The sequence below is a fragment of the Heterodontus francisci genome, chromosome 9, assembly GCF_036365525.1.
Source record: "Heterodontus francisci isolate sHetFra1 chromosome 9, sHetFra1.hap1, whole genome shotgun sequence".
NCBI lineage: Eukaryota > Metazoa > Chordata > Chondrichthyes > Heterodontiformes > Heterodontidae > Heterodontus > Heterodontus francisci.
The window spans coordinates 55,427,464-55,447,933 of NC_090379.1; the positions used below are offsets into that span (position 1 = coordinate 55,427,464).

The window sequence follows — 20,470 nt, forward strand, 5'->3', positions numbered from 1 at the left end:
GTAGTGGTGAACGGAAAGCATATATTGGGGTTCCCCAGGGGTTGGTATTGGGACCCCTGCTTTCCTTGATGTATATTAATGAGTTAGATTTGGGTGTGCAGGGAACAATTTCAAAATCTGCAAATAAGACAAAACTTGGAAATATTGTGAACTGTGATGAGGATTGTGATGGACTTCAAGAGGACATAGACAGGCTGGTGGAATGGGCAGGCACATGGCAGATTAAATTTAATGCAGAGATGTGTGAAGTGATACATTTTGGGATAAAGAACAAGGAGAGGTAATATAAAGTAAAGGATACAATTCTAAAGAGGATGCAGGAGTAGAGGGCCCTGAGGGTATATGTGCACAAATCATTGAAAATGGCAGTGCGGGTTGAGAAAGCAGTCAATAAAACATATAGGTTTCTGGGCTTTATAAATAGAGGCGTAGAGTACAATGGCAAGGAGGTTATGATAAAACTGTATAAACCAATTGTTCGTCCTCAACTTGAGTATTGTGTCCAATTCTGGGCACCACGCTTTAGGAAGGATGTGGAAGTATTAGAGAGGGTGCAGAAAAGATTGACGAGTGATAAGCGACTTCAGTATTGAGGATAGATTAGAGAAGCTGGGGCTGTTCTTCGTAAAGAGAAGATTAGGAGGAGTTTTGATAGAGGTGTCCAAAATCATGAGGGGTCTAGACAGAATAGATAGGGAGAAATTGTTCACATTGCAGAAGTTTCAAGAATAAGAGGACACCGATTTAAGGTGATTGGCAAAAGAACAAAAGGCAACATGAGGAAAAACCTTTTTATGCAGCCAGTGGTTAGGATCTGGAATGCACTGCCTGAGACTATGGTGGAGGTAGATTCAATTGTGGCTTTCAAAAAGTATTGAATAATTATCTGAAGAGAAAAAATTTGCAGGGCTACAGGGAAAAGGTAGGGGAATGGGATTAGGTGAGTTGCTCTTGCAGATAACCAGCACAGACATAACGGGCTTCAAGAGGACATATGGTGAATGGCCTCCTTCTCTGCTGTAACCATCCTACGATTACTTGGTGTTTCTCATTGCAATCAATAATGTTGAACATCACAGAAGTAGGTTTCATTTAAGTATCACTTATCCTTAAATCTTTCTATTCTTTTGTGTTCTTCCTTGATCATCTCATTAAAAAATAAAAAGTCAAGGGCTAGGATATTGGTCTGCTCTGTTTTTTGGTGGCGAGGTTGTGATTCACGACCTGCCTCTGCCCTTTGCCGTGGAGGTTGACAGCACAGATTTGGTGCTGCCTCCTCATTTATCTGATTGTAGCATTGGACCAAGCAGGGCCCATGGTGCTGGCAACCTGAATGCTCAGCAGGAGGCAGAGCAGCATTTGCTGATAGCATGTGGTACAGCTATCCTACTGTTCTTAAAGGCTATCTGTCCCTTTAAATGGGAAGATGCGTTGAATCACAGGAGTCTGCTGCTGAATGCAATTGCTGCAATTCTGAAGAAGCAAAATGGAGCATCAGGGCAGAGAGAGGGCAGCCAGGTTCACAATGCAGTGCTAGAGTCCATAGTCATGGAGGTTAATAGGAGGAGAGACGCCATGGTTCCATGGAGAGCCAGGAGGCTCTCAAGGTCTACCCTCAGAAAGGACTGGCAGCAGGCAGCCAGGGAGGTCAATTTAAGAGTCCGGGACCAAGGACCTGGCAGCAGTGCCACAAGAAACATAAGAAATAGGAGATTTAGCCATTTAGCCTTTCAAGTCAGCTCCACCATTCAACAAGATCATGGCTGATCTTCTACCTCAGCTCCACCTTCCCACACTATCCCCATATCCCTTCATTCCTTTAGTTTATTTTTATTCTTTCACTCGTTGTGAACGCCTTGGAAAGGCCAGCATTTGTTGCCCATCCCTAGTTGCCCTTCAGAAGTACCTAAAACTCTATTTACCTCTATCTTGAATGTATACAATGACTGAGCATCCACAGCTCTCTGGGGTACAGAATTCCAAAGATTCACAACCCTTTGAGAGAAGAAATTTCTCCACATCTCAGTTCTAAATGGCCGACCCCTTATTCTGAAACTGTGACTCTGTGTTCTAGATATCCCAGCCAAAGGAAATAATTTCTCAGCATCTATTTTGTCAAGCCCTTTAAGAATGTTATGTTTCAACTGGATCACCTTTCATTTTTTTTAGATTCCAGGGAATATAGGCCTAGTCTACTCTATCTCTCCTTGCAGGACAATCCCCTCATCCCAGGAACCAGTCTAGTGAACCTTTGTTGCACTCCCTCTAGGACAAGTAAGTTCTTCCTTAGGCAAGGAGACCAAAACTGCATACAGTACTCCAGGTGTGGCCTCACAAATGCCCTGTATAATTGCAGTAAGAATTCTTCTACTCTTATACTCCAATCCCTTTGTAACAAAAGCTAACATAACATGTGCCTTCCTAATTGCTTGCTGTCCCTGCACGTTAACTTTCTGTGTTTCAGGTACAAGGACACTCAGGTCCCTCTGAATCCATACATTTCCAAGTCTCTCACCATTCAAAACATATTTGTTTTCCTATTTTTCAAAGTGGGTAACTTCACACTTTTCCACATTGTATTCCATCTGCTATGTTCTTGCCCACTCGCGCAACATGTCTATATCCCTCTGCAGCGTCTTTGCAAACGCCTCACCACTTACTTTTCCACCTACAACAACCAATAACTTATATTTATATATGGGCTTTTAATGTAATAAAATATTCCAAGGTGCTTCACAGGAACATTTTAAAGCATAATTAGGCACCGAATCACATAAGGTTATATTAGAGCAGATGGCCAAAAGCTTGTCAAAAAACCAGAATTGGATGAGCGCAGATATCTCAGAGGGTTATGGGGCTGGAGGAGATTACGGAAATAGGGAGGGGTGAAGTCATGGAGGGATTTGAAAACAAGGATGAGAATTTTTTTAAAATCAAGACGTTGCTTAACCGGAGCCAATATAAGTGAGAAAGCACAGGGGTGATGGGTGAATGGAACTTGGTGCAAGGTTCACTAAAGGAGGTTCAGGAGCAGAGGGACCTGGAGGTATATGTGCTCAAATCATTGAAGATTGCAGGACAGATTGAGAAAGCAGTTAATAAAGCATGTGGGATTCTGGGCTTTATACATAGAGGCATAAAGTACAAGAAGAAGGAAGTTTGATAAACTTGTACAGAACACTGGTTCAGCCCCAGTTGACGTATTGTGTCCCGTTCTGCACACCACATTTTAGGAAGGATGTGAAGACATTGGAGAGAGTGCAGAAAATATTCACAAGAATAGTTCCAGGGATGACGAACTTCAGTTACGTGGATAGACTGGAGAAGCTGGGGCGGTTCTCCTTGGAGAAGAGAAAATTAAGAGGAGATTTGATAGAGGTATTCAAAATCATGAGGGGTCTGGATAGAGTAGATTGGGAGAAACTGTACCTATTGGTGGAAGGATCCAGAACCAGAGGACACTGATTTAAGATGATTGGCAAAAGAAGCAATGGCGACCTGAGGTAAAACTTTTTTACACAGCGAGTGGTTAAGATCTAGATGCACTGCCTGAGAGTGTGGTGGAGGCAGATTCAATCATGACCATCAAAAGAGAACTGGATAATTATCTGAAGAAAAAAAATTTGCAGGGCCATGGGGAAAAGGCAGGCAGGGGAGTAGGACTAGGTGAGTTGCTCTTGTGCAGAACCGGCACAGACATGACAGACCAAATGGGCTCCTTCTATGCTGTACCTATTCTATGATTCTATGTAAGGACACTGGCAGTAGAGTTTTGGATGAGATCAAATTTACGGAAGGTACAATGTGGGACACCAGCCTGGAGTCCGTTGGAATAGTCAAGTCTAGAGGTAACAAAAAGCATGAATGAGGGTTTCAGCAGCAGATGAGTTGAGACAGGGGTGAAGTTGGTCAATATTACAGAGGTGGAAGTAGACACTCTTAGAGATGGTGTGGATAAGTAGTCAGAAGATAATCTCGAGGTCAAATATGACACCAAAGTTGCAAACAGTCCGGTTTAGTCTCAGACAGTTGTCAGAGAGAGAGATGGATTCAGAAGCTAGGAGACAGAGTTTGGAGCGGGGACCAAAGGCAATGGCTTCAGTCTCCTGACATTTAATTGGAGGAAATTTCTGCTTATCCAGTACTGGATGTCGGATAAGCAGTCTAATAATTTAGCAACAGTGGAGGAATCGAGAGAGGTGGTAGTGAGGTAGAGCTGAGTGGCGCCAACGTTCATGTGAAAACTAATGCTGTGGTTTCGGATGACATCGCTGAGGGGCAGCATGTAAATGAGAAATAGGAGAGGGCCAAGGATAGATCTTTGTGGGACACCAGAGGTAAAGGTGCGGGAGCAGGAAGAGAAGCTATTGCAAATGATACTCTGACTACGATTAGATAGGTAAGAATGGAACCAGGCGAGTGCAGTCCCATCCAGCTGGATGAAGCATGGTGATCAACCATGTACCTTGTATTGTCAGCAAACTTGGATACATTAAACTCAATCCCTCATCTAAGTCATTAATATAGATTGTAAATAGCTGAAGCCCAAGTACTGATCCTTGCGGTAACTTTTTTTAATTCATTCATGGATGTGGGCATCGCTGGCAAGGCCAATATTTGTTGCCCATCCCTAATTGCCCTTGAACTGAATGGCTTGCTAGGCCATTTCAGAGGGCAGTTAAGAGCCAACCACATTGCTGAGAGCCTGGAGTCACATGTAGACCAGACTGGGTAAGGACGACAGTAATCTTTCCCTGAAGGACGTAGGTGAAGCAGATGGGTTATTATGACAATCAATGATGGTGCCATGAAACTATTACCGAGACTGGCTTTCAATTCCAGATTTTTTTTCATTATTAATTAATTGAATTTAAATTCGACCAGCTGCCATGGTAGGATGTGAACCCCTGTCCGCAGGGCATTAGCCTGGTCCTCTGGATTACTAGTCCAGTGACATTACCACTACGTTACCATCTCTCGCAAGTTACAGCCTGCTAATCCGAAAATGCCCCATTTATTCCTGACATGGGTGGTCCTGATCGGTGAATGCATTTTCACATGACATCATCTACCCCCACACCACCAGCCTCTCATGCTGATCAATGGACCACACCCCCAACACTCACCCATTAGAAGTCCCTGGCACTCAGGGCTCACACCCAACATCTACCTCATCGTCACATATTCCAACTGATGCCAACCTCACTCCCAGCTCCCGCTGCTTCCACATATTCAGCTATCACCCAAACACAGTACAACATAATCACTAACATTCTGTTCTCTCTCTTGCAAGACAAGGTGGGACACAGTAGAAGGGAGCAGAGCAGAACTGGTGGAGGACAAGGATGCCTGCATCCTCTCAGCCCTATGGAAGAGATGATTCTCCACATCATGGGGCTGGCTGCACCAGTACCTGAGGCATCCAGCAGCGCGGAGAACATTGAGGATGACAGTATGTTCCTGCCTTATTCCCCATTCTCAACCAGCTCACACACATTCAGCTATCTGGCATGATGAGCAAGCTGCAGATATTTTATTCAGGACTTGGTGATCCTAAGAAACTCGACTAGGGTAATTTAACATTTTCAAACAGTGTGCGAATGTCACATGATCAAATGTACTGTGATTAAGCATTTGAACAGTGTCACACCATTGAATGCCATTTTATAAAATGTCACACGATGAAAACTCTAGGAATATGGTAAACCTATCTCCAACAAAAAGCAGATCCTGAAATAATGGTTTGTAATCTGAATCCAATCTTTAAAGTATGCCTCCAAATATTTTGGAAGATCTTGGTAGTCGGCTGGTGCTGCACAACATTGCAAAGTAGAGAGGCATTTCCCTCTGTGATGCACCACATAATGACCTGGAACCAAATGAAGATTATGGAGTTGCTCAGCAGCAAACAGCTGGAGATAATATCATATCTTGATTTCTTTGTGCAATGAATGATATGGCCCATATTGTACACACAACCAGGAAGCAATGAGTTACAGAAGCTATTAACTGTGATATATGTCCTAGGACACCTATACTTTTCAGTTATTTGTTCCATAATATTCCAATATCTGACCTAGTATTCTAATTTTATTCAATGCTACTCAAAATATACATATTATACAAGCAAAACAAGGTAATGTTCAAACCCCAGAACATGCTTCTTTTTAGTTATTTTATTTAGAGATACAGCACTGAAACAGGCCCTTTGGCCCACTGAGTCTGTGCCAACAATCACCCATTTACACTAATCCTACATTAATCCCATATTCCCTACTACATCCCCACCATTCTCCTACCACCTACCACCTACCTACACTAGGGGCAATTTACAATGGCCAATTTACCTATCAACCTGCACGTCTTTGGCTGTGGGAGGAAACCACAACACCCGCCAGAAACCCACGCGGTCACAGGAAGAACTTGCAAACTCCACACAGGCAGTACCCAGAACTGAACCCGGGTCACTGGAGCTGTGAGACTGCGGTACTAACCACTGCGCCACTGTGCCGCCACAGTGGTGGCTGAAGCTATCTATTCATCTAAGGCAGTCCCTTGGGAATGAGGATGATTTTCTTCCACTCCAGGGTTGTGGGGCCTTATGTGACTGAATAGTCCAATTCTGGATCCGCACACTCTGCCACAGGTGGAGCAGGTGGTGTTTGGTGAGGCGAGTGAATGGGATGCTCAAATTTCCGAATGCTTCTTCCGCTGTTTGCGCTTGGTCGCTGCCTGGGCATGTCGACGTTGTCGAACTGACTGGCACCTTCATGGATGCTTCTTCTCCATTTTGGGCCTTCTCAGGTAAGAGATTCCCACAAATCAGTGGAGATGTCACATTTTTTCAGGGAGGTTTTAAGGACATCCTTGTAGTGTTTCCTCTGCCCTCCTGGTAGCCTCTTACTGTGACCGAGCTCGGAGAAGAAAGCTTGTTTTGGGAGTCTTGTGTCAGGCATGTGGACGATGTGGCCCACTCAACATAACTGACTAGCCATGACCAGTGTCTCAATACTGAGAATGTTGGCCTGAGAGAGGACACTGATATTGGAGTGGCTGTCATGCCACTGAATTTGCAGGATTTTGTGGAGGCACTGCTGATGATATTTCTCCAGGGCTTTGAGATGTCTGCTGTACATTGCCCATGTTTCCGATGCATTCAGGAAGGCAGGTAACATTGCAGCCCTGTGGACCATAAGCTTGGTGCCAGGTTTGAGGTCTTTGTTGTCAAACACTCTTTTTCTCAGACTACCGAAGTCTGCGCTGGCACACTGGAGGCGATGCTGGGTTTCATTGTCGATGTCTGCCCTTGCTGAGAGGAGGCTCCCAAAGTATGAAAAGTGATCCACATTGTCCAATGGCTCGCCGTGGATCTTGATAGTTGGGGGGCAATGTTGCGCTGCAGGAGCAGGCTGGTAGAGGTCCTTTGTCTTCCTGATGTTTAGCTTAAGGCCCATTCTTTCACACGCCTCATTCATAATCACAGTCTGTCTTACGCGCCACCTTTAACAACAACATCGGGAGTGTAAAAGGCTAAGGGAGTAAACCTGACAAGAAATATGGAGTGGAGTCCCATTAGGCGGTTGGTGATCTCTTCAAGCAGAAACCCCTGCAATCGACTGGGCCGCAGATGTATAGGCTTTCCTCTGGATATTAGCCTACGAAGTCGAGGACGGTTCAGATTCTAGGAAAGTGTGCACCTCCTAAAAATATGCCTATGTTATGAATATTACAGCTATCAAGAAAGGAAGCTCAACAATTTTCATCTTCGATGTCTGTGACTCATTTTTAACATCACCTGGAAGGACAAAATCACAAATGCGACAGTCTTCTCAAAGACAAATGTCCCAAGTATGCTAGCACTCATCAAGCAGAGGCAACTTCACTGGCTCGGACACAATTGCAGGATGGAAGACGGACGCCTTCCTTAGAGAATTGGTATGGGGAGGTAGACAGAGTCAGAAAACCAGTAGGACACCCGAAGCTCCGCTTCAAGGATGCTTGCAAAAATGACATAACGGCTCTAAACATTGACTTACATACGTGGGAGACACTAGCCAACAACAGAGGGAAATGGCGACATTACCTGTGGGCTGGTGTGCGCCACCATGACGATCGGTGGCTACAGTGGCTTGACAGCAGGTGCCAATGCCAATGCCAAAAACAGCACCCCACAATGACACCTGATAACCCACCTCATATGCAGCTCTTGTGGCAGAACCTGCCTCTGATGGATTAGTCTTTTCAGCCATCAGCAGAAGTGCATCATGTGAAACTATCCCATTGGCAATGAATCTGCTGCATGCCCATCTTCTCATGTAGATGGAAGGATGCCAATGACTATCTTACTCAATTAGCACCTAAACCTTGTAGATTGTAATAAAGCAGAAAGTCTAAGTATGAAGGCACATCTGGTGCAGTGTAGCAATGAGGCCTGGACATAGTCATATGAAGATAAGATCTCACAACATCTCAGTGATTCATATTCTGTGTCCCTTTTATTCTAGGTGTAAAGGTGCAATGTGGTCTGCCTTATAATGTACTCCAAAATGACTGTCCTACAGTAGAGCAGGCAATATTTTAGCTGCTGTCACAGGAGGTTTTATTTTTGTACCAAAATCTTGGACTTCTTTGTGCTTCAAAAAAAAATGAAAGAAAGATTTAGCTCAGTGAAGGACCTGCAAAAATAATTGGAATTCCAACAATGTTTTGAAAGGAAGTTCAGAACAAAGAGTTAAACTTTATGGGTGTTTGAAAGGAAGTTAAACTTGTAAAAGGGTTTGACCTTTCTTCAGACTAGCTTGAGTGGCAAGGGGGAGACACTGTGTCTGGACATGTGACCATGTTTACGAAGGTGCTTTTTACACATCCTTTAAAAGCCTGTGAATTGGACAGGAACCAGACAGACAAGACCCAGAAAGGCTTTACCTCTCTCTGTAACGACGATTCGCATCTCTTGAAAAGGAATCCTGCATTTAAAAAGTAGCAGATTCATGTTGCCTCTGGTCTCTGAAGAATTTCTGCATCCAGTGAGATTCCTACTGAAGACCATGATCTGACAAACATTCCTGATCTTGTCATTAGCCTTCCACGAGGTCTATGAAACACTGTCACAAAGTGCTCTGCTTCATTTTACACTAGGACAGCAGAAACTAGCTGTTATAACCTCAGAACTGGTGATCTCTAAAGTCATAAACGAATTACTGCTGATGTTCCTGAGCTTTATGCTACTGAGATAGACTGCGAGTGATGGCATAATTCAGAGCAAATAACATGAAAAGTGCCATAGAATTAATGGCAGAGTGCACTAGGAGCTCTGCTCCATTACAGCTTACACACAAGTTTTCTTCACAATACCCTAAATTCCTTGCAGCCTCAAAGTTTACAGAGACTCAGTATTGCACTGAGGGGCCAGCCTAGATTATGCACTCAAGTGCTGGAGTGTGGTTTTAACTCACAACCTTCAAACTCAGAGGCGAGTGCAACCACAGAGACAAGGCTGACACTTATGCAGTGCTGTATTGTTGGCAATGCCTTCTCTCAGATGGTTTGTTAAAATGAGGCCCTAACTATCTGCTCAGGAAGACATAAAAGATCCCATGGCATTATTTCAGAGAAGGGCTGGGAGTTCTCTTTGTGCCTTAGCAAACATGCCTCACTAAACCAATACCAACATAACAGTTCATCATGTTATTCATTCATTTGCTGTTTGTGGAGGCCTTGCTGTGTGTACAATGGATGTTGCCTTTGTCTACATAACAATGACTACACAACACAGTGATTCTAAGTAAAAGCAAAATACTGCAGATGCTGGAAATCTGAAATAACAAGCTGGAAATACTCAGCAGGTCAGGCAGCATCTGTGGAGAGAGAAACAGAGTTCACGTTTCAGGTCGATGACCTTTAGATATCCTGAAGGTATGATGCAGCACTAAATGATTACTTTTTTTTCTTGCTCCAGAACCTTTGACTTAAAACTGAAAATGTACCAACTGAGCCAAAATTACACTTCAATTTAATGATAAATTTAAATTATAATGAAGAATTAATGATTCACTAAAATCACAATATTTAATGAGAACGTGTTCATAAATATTTGGAACATCAGTAATGTGAATGTCAAAAGTTATGTTAATCTGTTTAAATGCTAGCATTTAGCATTAAAAATACTTACAAACTTTTCCAACATGGCACTCTTGACTGCAGTCACAATGTCTTCTGTGCTAGAATTTTCAAGGTGAATACCTTCGATGTGAGAATCTTCATCCCTAACAAACACCAGGGCTGGTAGAGCCACACCAAATTTCTGAGAGCTGAATGAAAATGCAACATTTGAAATCATGGATTAAAACAAAGAACCATTTGTTAAACAATATAACAAATGGACAAATTAACTTCTCGGAGGTCCATTTTAGCATCAAAATAAGATTAAATGGGATCTTTCTGAAAGAATTCACATTCCAGTTTGTCTATACCAGTAACATGCACATTTATACAATACTAAACTTTTTGAGAATTTGTATTGCAGAAATCATACAGCCATATAGGAAACTTTACTGTAAGCTATAGAACAGAAATATTCTTTAGAAGTGCAGGCTGCGCAATAAACTATCTAATTTGCACTTGAAGGAGATATTTGCAGATTATAGTACAATGTACTGTGGTACTGACATGCTGTGCCATGGAGTAACAGCAATACAGGTCCATCACAACACAAGCTAGATTGCCCTCCGCTGTCCCATTCAAATCAGGCAAGGTGAAATGAGGTGGTGAGCTCCACCACTGCCTTCCTGCCTCAAGCTTGACTTTTCTCTGCCCAACCCTGCCTGCCACATACAAATGCTAGCAGAGTAGCAGAGCCTGATTTTCCGAAAGATTTTAACCTCTGACAGCTGCTCCCCAGGATTACCTGGTAAAAGGTAAAAATAAGCTCAGGGCATAGGAAACATCAGAGAGACATGTAAAAGTAATTAATATGGTTAACCTGGAATAGTACTTCAAAGGTAACCTAGCAGGACTAGAGGACATAAATTTAAATTAGTGAAAAATAAATTTAAGGCATATATCAGGAAAAACATATTCAAAGAACAGTAACTGGAATAATTATTCTGGCTGGATAGTAGACGCAAAAACATTGTGCGTAATCAAAATGTAGTTGGATACTAAGATGGGGGAGTTAGAGAGCTAGAGGGTTGAGCTTCAAATAGGCTTCATTGTCCCTGATTTTTCTTTAAGTCTTTTTAGAAAAATTTGAAGAATATAGTACAGTTTTTCTGTCTTCAATGTTTATAGTTCTATTAAGTAGAAAAATTAACAAAATACCAGCAATGGTGACACAGACAAACCTAAAAATATATCTTAAAACTTGTTTTGATTCTTCTAATCCTTTAACCACCAAATTATGACTCAAAGATATGTTAAAGTAGCTCTACACCAAACTAACAACATTCCTCGGAATAAAAGATACAAACATGACCATAGACACTAAACCAAACAGATCAAAGGGCACCAATTAAACTACAGAACAACCACACCCCGTTATAATAACCACCATTTAAAGTCTTGGCTAAACTGACGCATAAGTTTTAATGGTAATATAGAATCTGTAATTTATTTTCGGGCTTGTGTGTGAAAGCATACTATAACAGAAAAATAAACTAGATAATTTCTTTCCATCTTCTCCACTCCGGAAGGTGTTGAACTGGGGTATGGTTCCTTGAGGACCAGGTGATCTCCAGAATTTTTACTGTTCCTATACAATCCAGAATAGTGTACAAGCTACATCACAATCAAGCCCAATCCTCTCCTCAACTGTTACATGCACATGCGTATTTTTAGTATGGGTCATTGTAAAGTGACTGTCCTCCATAGCCAAAGAGTCCTCAGGCCAATGGTCATAACTCTATACTATCTTGACTGAGATCAGTTTCAGCACAAACGAGGAATTGAACCCTGGATCCTCCTGGTCTGTATGACTCAAATCCTCAGTGGATATACTCAATAATCTAGCATGAGAACTCAGCATTTTATTTTAAATATTAGCATAAAGAAGCACTCAGAAGATGAAAAAGGCCATTTCGTGAATCAAAGCATATCCCTTTTGGACGCTTACTCTCCCATTGTATCCAAGTTATCTTTCTGACAACATCGCAGACTCTTCCATCACCATCCCTGGGTACGTCCTGTCCCACCGGCACCACAGACCCACCAGAGGTGGTGGCACCGTGGTAGATAGTCAGGAGGGAATTGTCCTGGGAGTCCTCAACATTGACTCCGGACCCCATGAGGTCTCATGGCATCAGGTCAAACATGGGCTCGGAAACCTCCTGCTGATTACCAAGTATCGCCATGCCCGCCAGCTCCCCCACCGCCCCCCCCCCCCCCACCGCCCCCAACCCTTCGGCTTATGAATTAGTGCTTCTCCATGTTGAACACAAATTGGAAGAAGCATTAAGGTTAGCAAGGGCACATAAAATACTCTGGGTAGGGTACTTCAATGTCCATCTCCAAGAATGTCTCAGTAGCATAACTACTGACCGAACAGGCCAAGTCCTAAAGGACAGAAGTGCTAGACTGGGTCTGCAGTAGGTGGTGAGGGAACAAGAGGGAAAAATCTACTTGACCTCGTCCTCACCAATCTACCTGTCGCAGATGCATCTGTCCATGACAGTATTGGTGGAAGTGACCACCGCACAGTCCTTGTGGAGACAAAGTCCGGTCTTCACACTGAGGATACCCTCCATCGTGTTGTGTGGCACTACCACCATGAGAAATGGGATATATTTCAAACAGATCTAGCAACTCACAACTGGGCATCCATGAGGCGCTGTGGGCCATCAGCAGCAGCAGCAGAATTATATTCAACCATAATCTGTAACCTCATGGTTCGGCATATTCCCCACTCTACCAATACTATCAAGTCTGGGGATCAAACCCGGTTCAATAAAGAGTGCAGCAGGGCATGCCGGAGCAGCACCAGACATACCTAAAAATGAGGTGTCAGTCTGGTGAAGTTACAACACAGGACTACCTGCATGCCAAACAGCAGAAGCAACATGTGATAGACAGGGCTAAGCAATCCCACAACCAACGGATCAGATCTAAGCTCCGCAGTTCTGCTACATCCAGTCGTGAACGGTGGTCAATAATTAAACAACTGACAGGAAGAGGAGGCTCCACAAATATCCCCATCATCAACAATGGGAAGTCCAGCACATCAATGCAAAAGACAAGGCTGAAGCATTTGCATCCATCTTCAGCCAGAAGTGCCGATTGGATGATCCATCTTGGCCTCCTCCTGAGTTCCCCACATCACAAATGCCAGTCTCCAGTCAATCCGATTCACTTCACGCGATATCAAGGAATGGCTGAAAGCACTGGATACTGCAAAGGCTAGGGTCCCTGACAACATTCCGGCAATAGTACTGAAGAGTTGTGCTCCAGAACTAGCTGCGCCCCCAGCCAAGTTGTTCCAGTACAGTTACAACACTGCCATCTGCCCGGCAATGTGGAAAATTGCCCAGGTATGTCCTGTGCATAAAAAGCAGGACAAATCCGACCCTGCCAATTATCGCCCTATCAGTCTACTCCCGATCATCAGCAAAGGTATGGAAGGAGTCGTCAGCAGTGCTATCAAGCTGCATTTGCTCAGCAATAACCTGCTCACTGACACTCTGGGTGCCGCCAGGGCCACTCAATTCCTGACTTCCTTACAGCCTTGGTCCAAACATTAACAAAAGAGCTGAATTCCAGTGACTGCCCTGACATCAAGGCAGCATTTCACAGAGTATTGCATCAAGGAGCCCGAGCAAAATTGGAGTAAATAGGAATAAGGGGAAAACTCTCCGCTGGTTGGAGTCATACCTAGCACAAAGGAAGATGGTTGTGGTTGTTGGAAGTCAATCAACTCAGTCCCAGGACATTACTGCAGGAGTTCCTCAGGGTAGTGTCCTAGGCCCAATCATTTTTAGCTGCTTCATCAATGACTTTTCCCTCATTGAAGGTCATAAGTGGGGATGTTCCTTAATGATTGCAAAATGTTCATTCGCGACACCTAAGATACTGAAGCAGCCCATATCCATATGCAGCAAGACCTGGACAATATCCAGGCTCGGGCTGATAAGTGGCAAGTAACATTAGCACCACACAAGTGTCAGGCAATGACCATCTCAAACAAGAGAGAATCTAGCCATCTCCCCTTGATAGTCAATGGCATTACCATCGCTGAATCCCCCACATCCTGGGAGGGTGGGGGGGGAGGCATCACCATTGACCAGAAACTGAACTGGACCAGCCACATAAGTGCTGGGGCAACAACAGCAGGTCAGAGGCTGGGACTTCTGCAGTGAGTAACTCACCTCCTGACTCCCCAAAGCCTGTCCACCATCTACAAAGCACAAGTAAGTAGTTTAATGGAATATGCTCCACTTGCCTGGATGGATGCAGCTCCAACAACACTCAAGAAGCTTGACACCATCCAGGACAAAGCAGCCCACTTGATTGGTACCCCATCCACCACCTTTAACATTCATGCCTCCACCACCGTCAAACAGTGGCAGCAGTGTGTACCATCTACAAGATGCACTGCAGCAACTTGCCAAGGCTCCTTTGACAGCACCTTCCAAACCTATGACCTCTACCACCTAGAAGGACAAGGGTAGCAGGTGCATGGGAACACCACCACCTGCAAGTTCCCCTTCGAGCCACGCACCATCCTGACTTGAAACTATATAGCCGTTCCTTCACTGTCACTGGGTCAAAATCCTGGAACTCCCTTCCTCATAACACTGTGGGTGTACCTACACCCCAAAGACTGCAGCAGTTCAAGAAGGCAGTTCACCACCACCTTCTCAAGCGCAATTAGGGATATGCAATAAATGCTTGCATAGCCAGCGATGCCTGCACACCCCGAACAAATGAAAAAAGCAGATCTAGCAGCTCAAAAGTGGGCATCCATGAACTACCCTTGAACTGTGTGGCTTGTTAGGCCATTCCAGTGAGCATTTCAGAGTCAACTACATTGCTGTGGGGTCTGCAGTCACATGTAGATCAGACCAGTCAAGGATGGAAGATTTCCTTCCCTAAAGGACATTAGTCAGGGGATTGACCCTGGTTCAATGAGGCGTGTAGAAGAGCATGCCAGGAGCAGCCCCAAACTAAAAATGAAGTGCCAACCTGGTGTTGTTAAAACACAGGGGGACATGCACGCTGAACAGCAGAAGCATATGCTATAGACAGAGCTAAGCGATCCCACACCCAATAGACCAGATCAAAGCTCTGCAGTCCTGGCACATTCCGTCGTGAATGGTGGTGGACAATTAAACAACTAAAAGGAGGAGGCTCCACAACCATCCCTATCCTCAATGATGGTGGAGCCCAGCACGTCAGTGCAAAAGATAAGGTTGAAGTGTTGCCAACCATCTTCAGCCAGAAGTGCCAAGTGGATGATTCATCTCGACCTCCTCCTGAGGTCCTCAGCATCACAGAAGCCAGTCTTCAGCCAATCTGATTCGCTCCACATGATATCAGGAAACGGCTGAAGGCACTGGGCCGCGACAACATCCCGTCTGTAGTACTAAAGACTTGTGCTCCAGAACTAGCCACACCTCTACCAAGCTGTTCCAATATAGCTACAACACTGGCACCCACCTAATCAAATGAAAAATTGCCCAGGTATGTCCTGTCCAGAAAAAGCAGGACAAATCCAATTCAGTCAATTCCCCATCAGTGGCATAGTGGTATTATCACTGGACTAGTAACCCAGAGACCCAGGGTATTTCTCTGGGGTCATGGGTTCAAATCCCACCACAGCAGAAGGTGGAATTTGAATTTAATTAATAAATCTGGAATTAAAAGCTAGTCTAATGATGGCCATGAAACGATTGTTGATTGTTGTAAAAACCCATCTGGTTCACTAATGTCCTTTAGGTAAGGAAATCTGCTGTCCTTACCTGGTCTGGCCTACATGTGACTCCAGACCCACAGCAATGTGGTTAACTCTTACATGCCCTCTGAAATGGCCTAGCAAGCCACTCAGTTGTACCTAACCGCTACGAAGTCAATAAAACAGAATGAAATCGGACGGACCAACCGGCATCGACCTAGGCACCGGAAACGACAACGGCAAACCCAGCCCTTTCAATCCTGCAAAGTCCTCCTTACTAACATCTGGGAGCTTGTGCCAAAGTTGGGAGAGCTGTCCCACAGACTAGTCAAGCAACAGCCTGACATAGTCATACTCATGGAATCATATCTTACAGACAATGTCCCAGACACTGCAATCACTATCCCTGGGTATGTCCTGTCCCACCGGCAGGATAGACCCAGCAGAGGTGGTGGCACAGTGGTATACAGTAGGGAGGGAGTTGCCCTGGGAGTCCTCAACATCGACTCCAGACCCTATGAAGTCTCATGGCATCAGGTCAAACATGGGCAAGGTAACCTCCTGCTGATTACCACCTACCACCCTCCCTCAGCTGATGACTCAGTCCTCCATGTTGAACACCACTTGGAGGAAGCCCTGAGGGTGGTAAAGGCACAAAATGTACTCTGGGTGGGGGTCTTCAATGTCCATCACCAAGAGTGGCTCGGTAGCACCACGACTGACCGAGCTGGCCGAGTCCTAAAGGACATAGCTGCTAGACTGGGTCTGCGGCAGGTAGTGGGGGAACCAACACGAGGGAAAAACAAACTTGACCTCGCCCTCACCAATCTGCCTGCTGCAGATGCTTCTGTCCATGACTGTATTGGTAGGAGTGACCACCGCACAGTCCTTGTGCAGACAAAGTCCCGCCTTCACATTGAGGATACCGTCCATCATGTTGTGTGGCACTATCACCGTGCTAAATGGGATAGATTTCGAACAGATCTAGCAATGCAAAACTGGGCATCCATGAGGCGCTGTGGGCCATCATCAGCAGCAGAATTGTACTCAACCACAATCTGTAACCTCATAGCCCGGCATATCCCCCACTCTACCATTACCATCAAGCCAGGAGACCAACCCTGGTTCAATGAAGAGTGTAGGAGGGCATGCCAGGAGCAGCACCAGGCATACCTCAAAATGAGGTGTCAACCTGGTGAAGATACAACACAGGACTATCTGTGTGCCAAACTGCGTGAGCAGCATGCGATAGACAGAGCTAAGCGATCCCATAACCAACGGATCAGATCTAAGCTCTGCAGTCCTGCCACTTTCAGCCGTGAATGGTGATGGACAATTAAACAACTAACTGGAGGAGGTGGCTCCACAAATATCCCCATCCTCAATGAACCGGGAGCCCAGCACATCAGTGCAAAAGATACAACACAAGACTACTTGCGTGCCAAACTGCGTAAGCAGCATGCGATAGACAGAGCCAAGCGATTCCATAACCAACAGATCAGATCTAAGCTCTGCAGTCATGCAACATCCAGGAATGAGTGGTGGTGGACAATTAAACAACTAACTGGAGGAGGTGGCTCCACAAATATCCCCATCATCAATGATGGGGGAGCCCAGCACATCAGTGCGAAAGATAAGGCTGAAACATTTGCAACAATCTTCAGCCAGATGTGCCGAGTTGATGATTCATCTCGGCCTCCTCCTAAAGTCCCCAGGATCACATATGCCAGACTTCAGCCAATTCGATTCACTCTGCGTGATATCAAGAAACGACTGAAGGCACTGGATACTGCAAAAGCTATGGGCCCTGACAACATTCCGGCAATAGTACTGAAGACCTGTGCTCCAGAACTTGCCACGCCCCTAGCCAAGCTGTCCCAGTACAGCTACAACACTGGCATCTACCCCGCAATGTGGAAAATTGCCCAGATAAGTCCTGTACACAAAAAGCAGGACAAGTCCAACCCGGCCAATTACCGCCCCATCAGCCTACTCTCAATCATCAGTAAAGTGATGGAAGGTGTCATCAACAGTGCCATCAAGCAGCACTTGCTTAGCAATAACCCGCTCAGTGACGTTCAGTTTGGGTTCTGCCAGGGCCACTCAGCTCCTGACCTCATTACAGCCTTGTTTCAAACATGGACAAAAGAGCTCAAGAGGTGAGCTAACAGTGAGAGTGACTGCCATTGACATCAAGGCAGCATTTGACCGAGTATGGCATCAAGGAGCCCAAGCAAAACTGAGGTCAATGGGAATCAGGGGGAAAACCCTTCGCTGGCTGGTGTCATACTTAGTGCAAAGGAAGATGGTTGTGGTTGTTGGAGGTCAATCATCTGAGCTCGAGGACACCACTGCAGGAGTTCCTCAGGGTAGTGTCCTAGGCCCAACCATCTTCAGCTGCTTCATCAATGACCTTCCTTCAATCATAAGGTCAGAAGTGGGGATGTTCGCTGATGATTGCACAATGTTCAGCACCATTCGTGACTCCTCAGATACTGAAGCAGTCCATGTAGAAATGCAGCAAGACCTGGACAATATCCAGGCTTGGGCTGAGAAGTGGCAAGTAACATTCGCGCCACACAAGTGCCAGGCAATGACCATCTCCAACAAGAGAGAATCTAACCATCTTCCCTTGACATTCAACTGCAATTCCCTCACTGAATCCCCCACTATCAACATCCTCGGGGTAACATTGACCAGGAACTGAACTGAAGTAGCCATATAAATACCGTGGCTACAAGAGCAGGTCAGAGGCGAGGAATCCTGAGGCAAGTAACTCACCTCCTTACTCCCCAAAGCCTGTCCACCATCTACAAGGCACAAGTCAGGAGTGTGATGGAATATTCTCCACTTGCCTGGATGGGTGCAGCTCCAACAACACTCAAGAAGCTCGACACCATTCAGGACAAAGCAGCCCACTTGATCAGCACCCCATCTACAAACATTCACTCCCTCCACCACCGACACACAGTGGCAGCAGTGTGTACCATCTACAAGATGCACTGCAGCAATGAACCAAGGCTCCTTAGACAGCACCTTCCAAACCTACGACCTCTACCAACAAGACGGACAAGGGCAGCAAATACATGGGAACACCACCACCTGCCAGTTCCCCTCCAAGTCACACACCATCCTGATTTGGAACTATATCGCCGTTCCTTCACTGTCGCTGGGTCAAAATCCTGGAACTCCCTTCCTAACAGCACTGTGGGTATACCTACCCCAAATGGACTGCAGCGGTTCAAGAAGGCAGCTCACCACCACCTTCTCAAGGGCAATTAGGGATGGGCAAATAAATGCTGGCCTGGCCAGTGACGCCCACATCTCATGAATGAATTAAAAAAAAAGTCTACTCTCAATTATCAGCAAAGTAATGGAAGGTTTTGTCAACAGTGCTATCAAACAGCAGTACTCACCAAAGACCTGCTCAAAGGTGCTCAGTTTGGATTCCACCAAGCTCACTCGGCTTCAAACCTCATTGCAGCTTTAGTCCAAACATGGGCAAAGAAGCTGAATTAAAAGAAATGAGGTGAGAGAGACTGTGCTTGACATCAAGGCAGCATTTGACCAGGTTTGGCATCAAGGAGCCCCAGTATAATTGAAGTCAATGGGAATCAGGGGAAAACACTCCACTGACTGAAGTCATACCAAGCACAAAAGGAAGATTGTTGTGGCTAATCATCTCAGCCCCAGGAGTTCCTCAGGGCAATGTCCTAGGCCCAACCATTTTCAGTTGCTTCATCGATGGCCTTCCCTCCATCATAAAATCAGAAGTGGGGTTGCTCGCTGATGATTGATCAGTGTTCAGTGCCATTCGCATCTCCTCAAAAGAAGAAAGCAGTCTCTGCCCACATGCAGCAAGACCTGGGCATCATTCAGGCTTGGACTGATCAGTGGCAAGTAACATTAGAGTTATACAAGTAAAAACAAGAAACGCTGGAAATACTCAGCAGATCTGGCAGCATCTGTGGAGAGAGATGCAGAGTTAACATTTCAGGTCAGTGACCCTTCTTCAGAACTGGCAGATATAAGAAATTTAAAAGACTTTAAGCAAGTAAAGCGGGGGTGGGGCAAGAGATAACAAAAAAGATGTTGATAGAACAAAGTCACAGAATAGCTGACCAGAAGGTCATGCAGCAAAGGCAAACAATATGTTAATGGTGTGTTGAAAGACAAAGCATTAGTACAGATATAGTGTTAATGGACTGAAAACTGAACAGCCACAAGCACAAACATGCAAAAAGAAAAAGTGGGTAGGCACAGTAGAAACAAAGTGAACAAACTAAAATAAAATAAACACAAAAAATAAAAAATAAGAGTAAAACGGGGGGCCCGTTATGCTCTGAAATTATTGAACTCAATGTTCAGTCCGACAGGGTGTAGCGTGCCTAATCGGTAAATGAGATGCTGTTCCTCGAGCTTGCGTTGAAGTTCACTGGAACACTGCAGCAATCCCAGGACAGAGATGTGAGCATGCGAGCAGGGTGGTGTGTTGAAATATTTTTGAGTTATACAAGTGCCAGGCAATGACCATCTCCAACAAGAGTGAGTCTAAACACCTCCTCTTCACATTCAATGGCATTACAATCT

The 20,470-nt window shown here is 45.0% G+C and overlaps 1 protein-coding gene across 9 annotated transcripts in view; it reads right to left on the reverse strand.

Annotated features, from left to right (window-relative positions):
• Positions 1-20,470, reverse strand: part of txndc16 (thioredoxin domain containing 16) — a 201,569-nt gene that overhangs the window by 19,951 nt on the left and 161,148 nt on the right. For all 9 annotated transcript variants that reach the window (XM_068039119.1, XM_068039124.1, XM_068039122.1 and 6 more), the window contains one exon: positions 10,172-10,310. In XM_068039119.1, the coding sequence (XP_067895220.1) occupies positions 10,172-10,310 (139 nt within the window). The remainder of the gene's footprint in view (positions 1-10,171; positions 10,311-20,470) is intronic.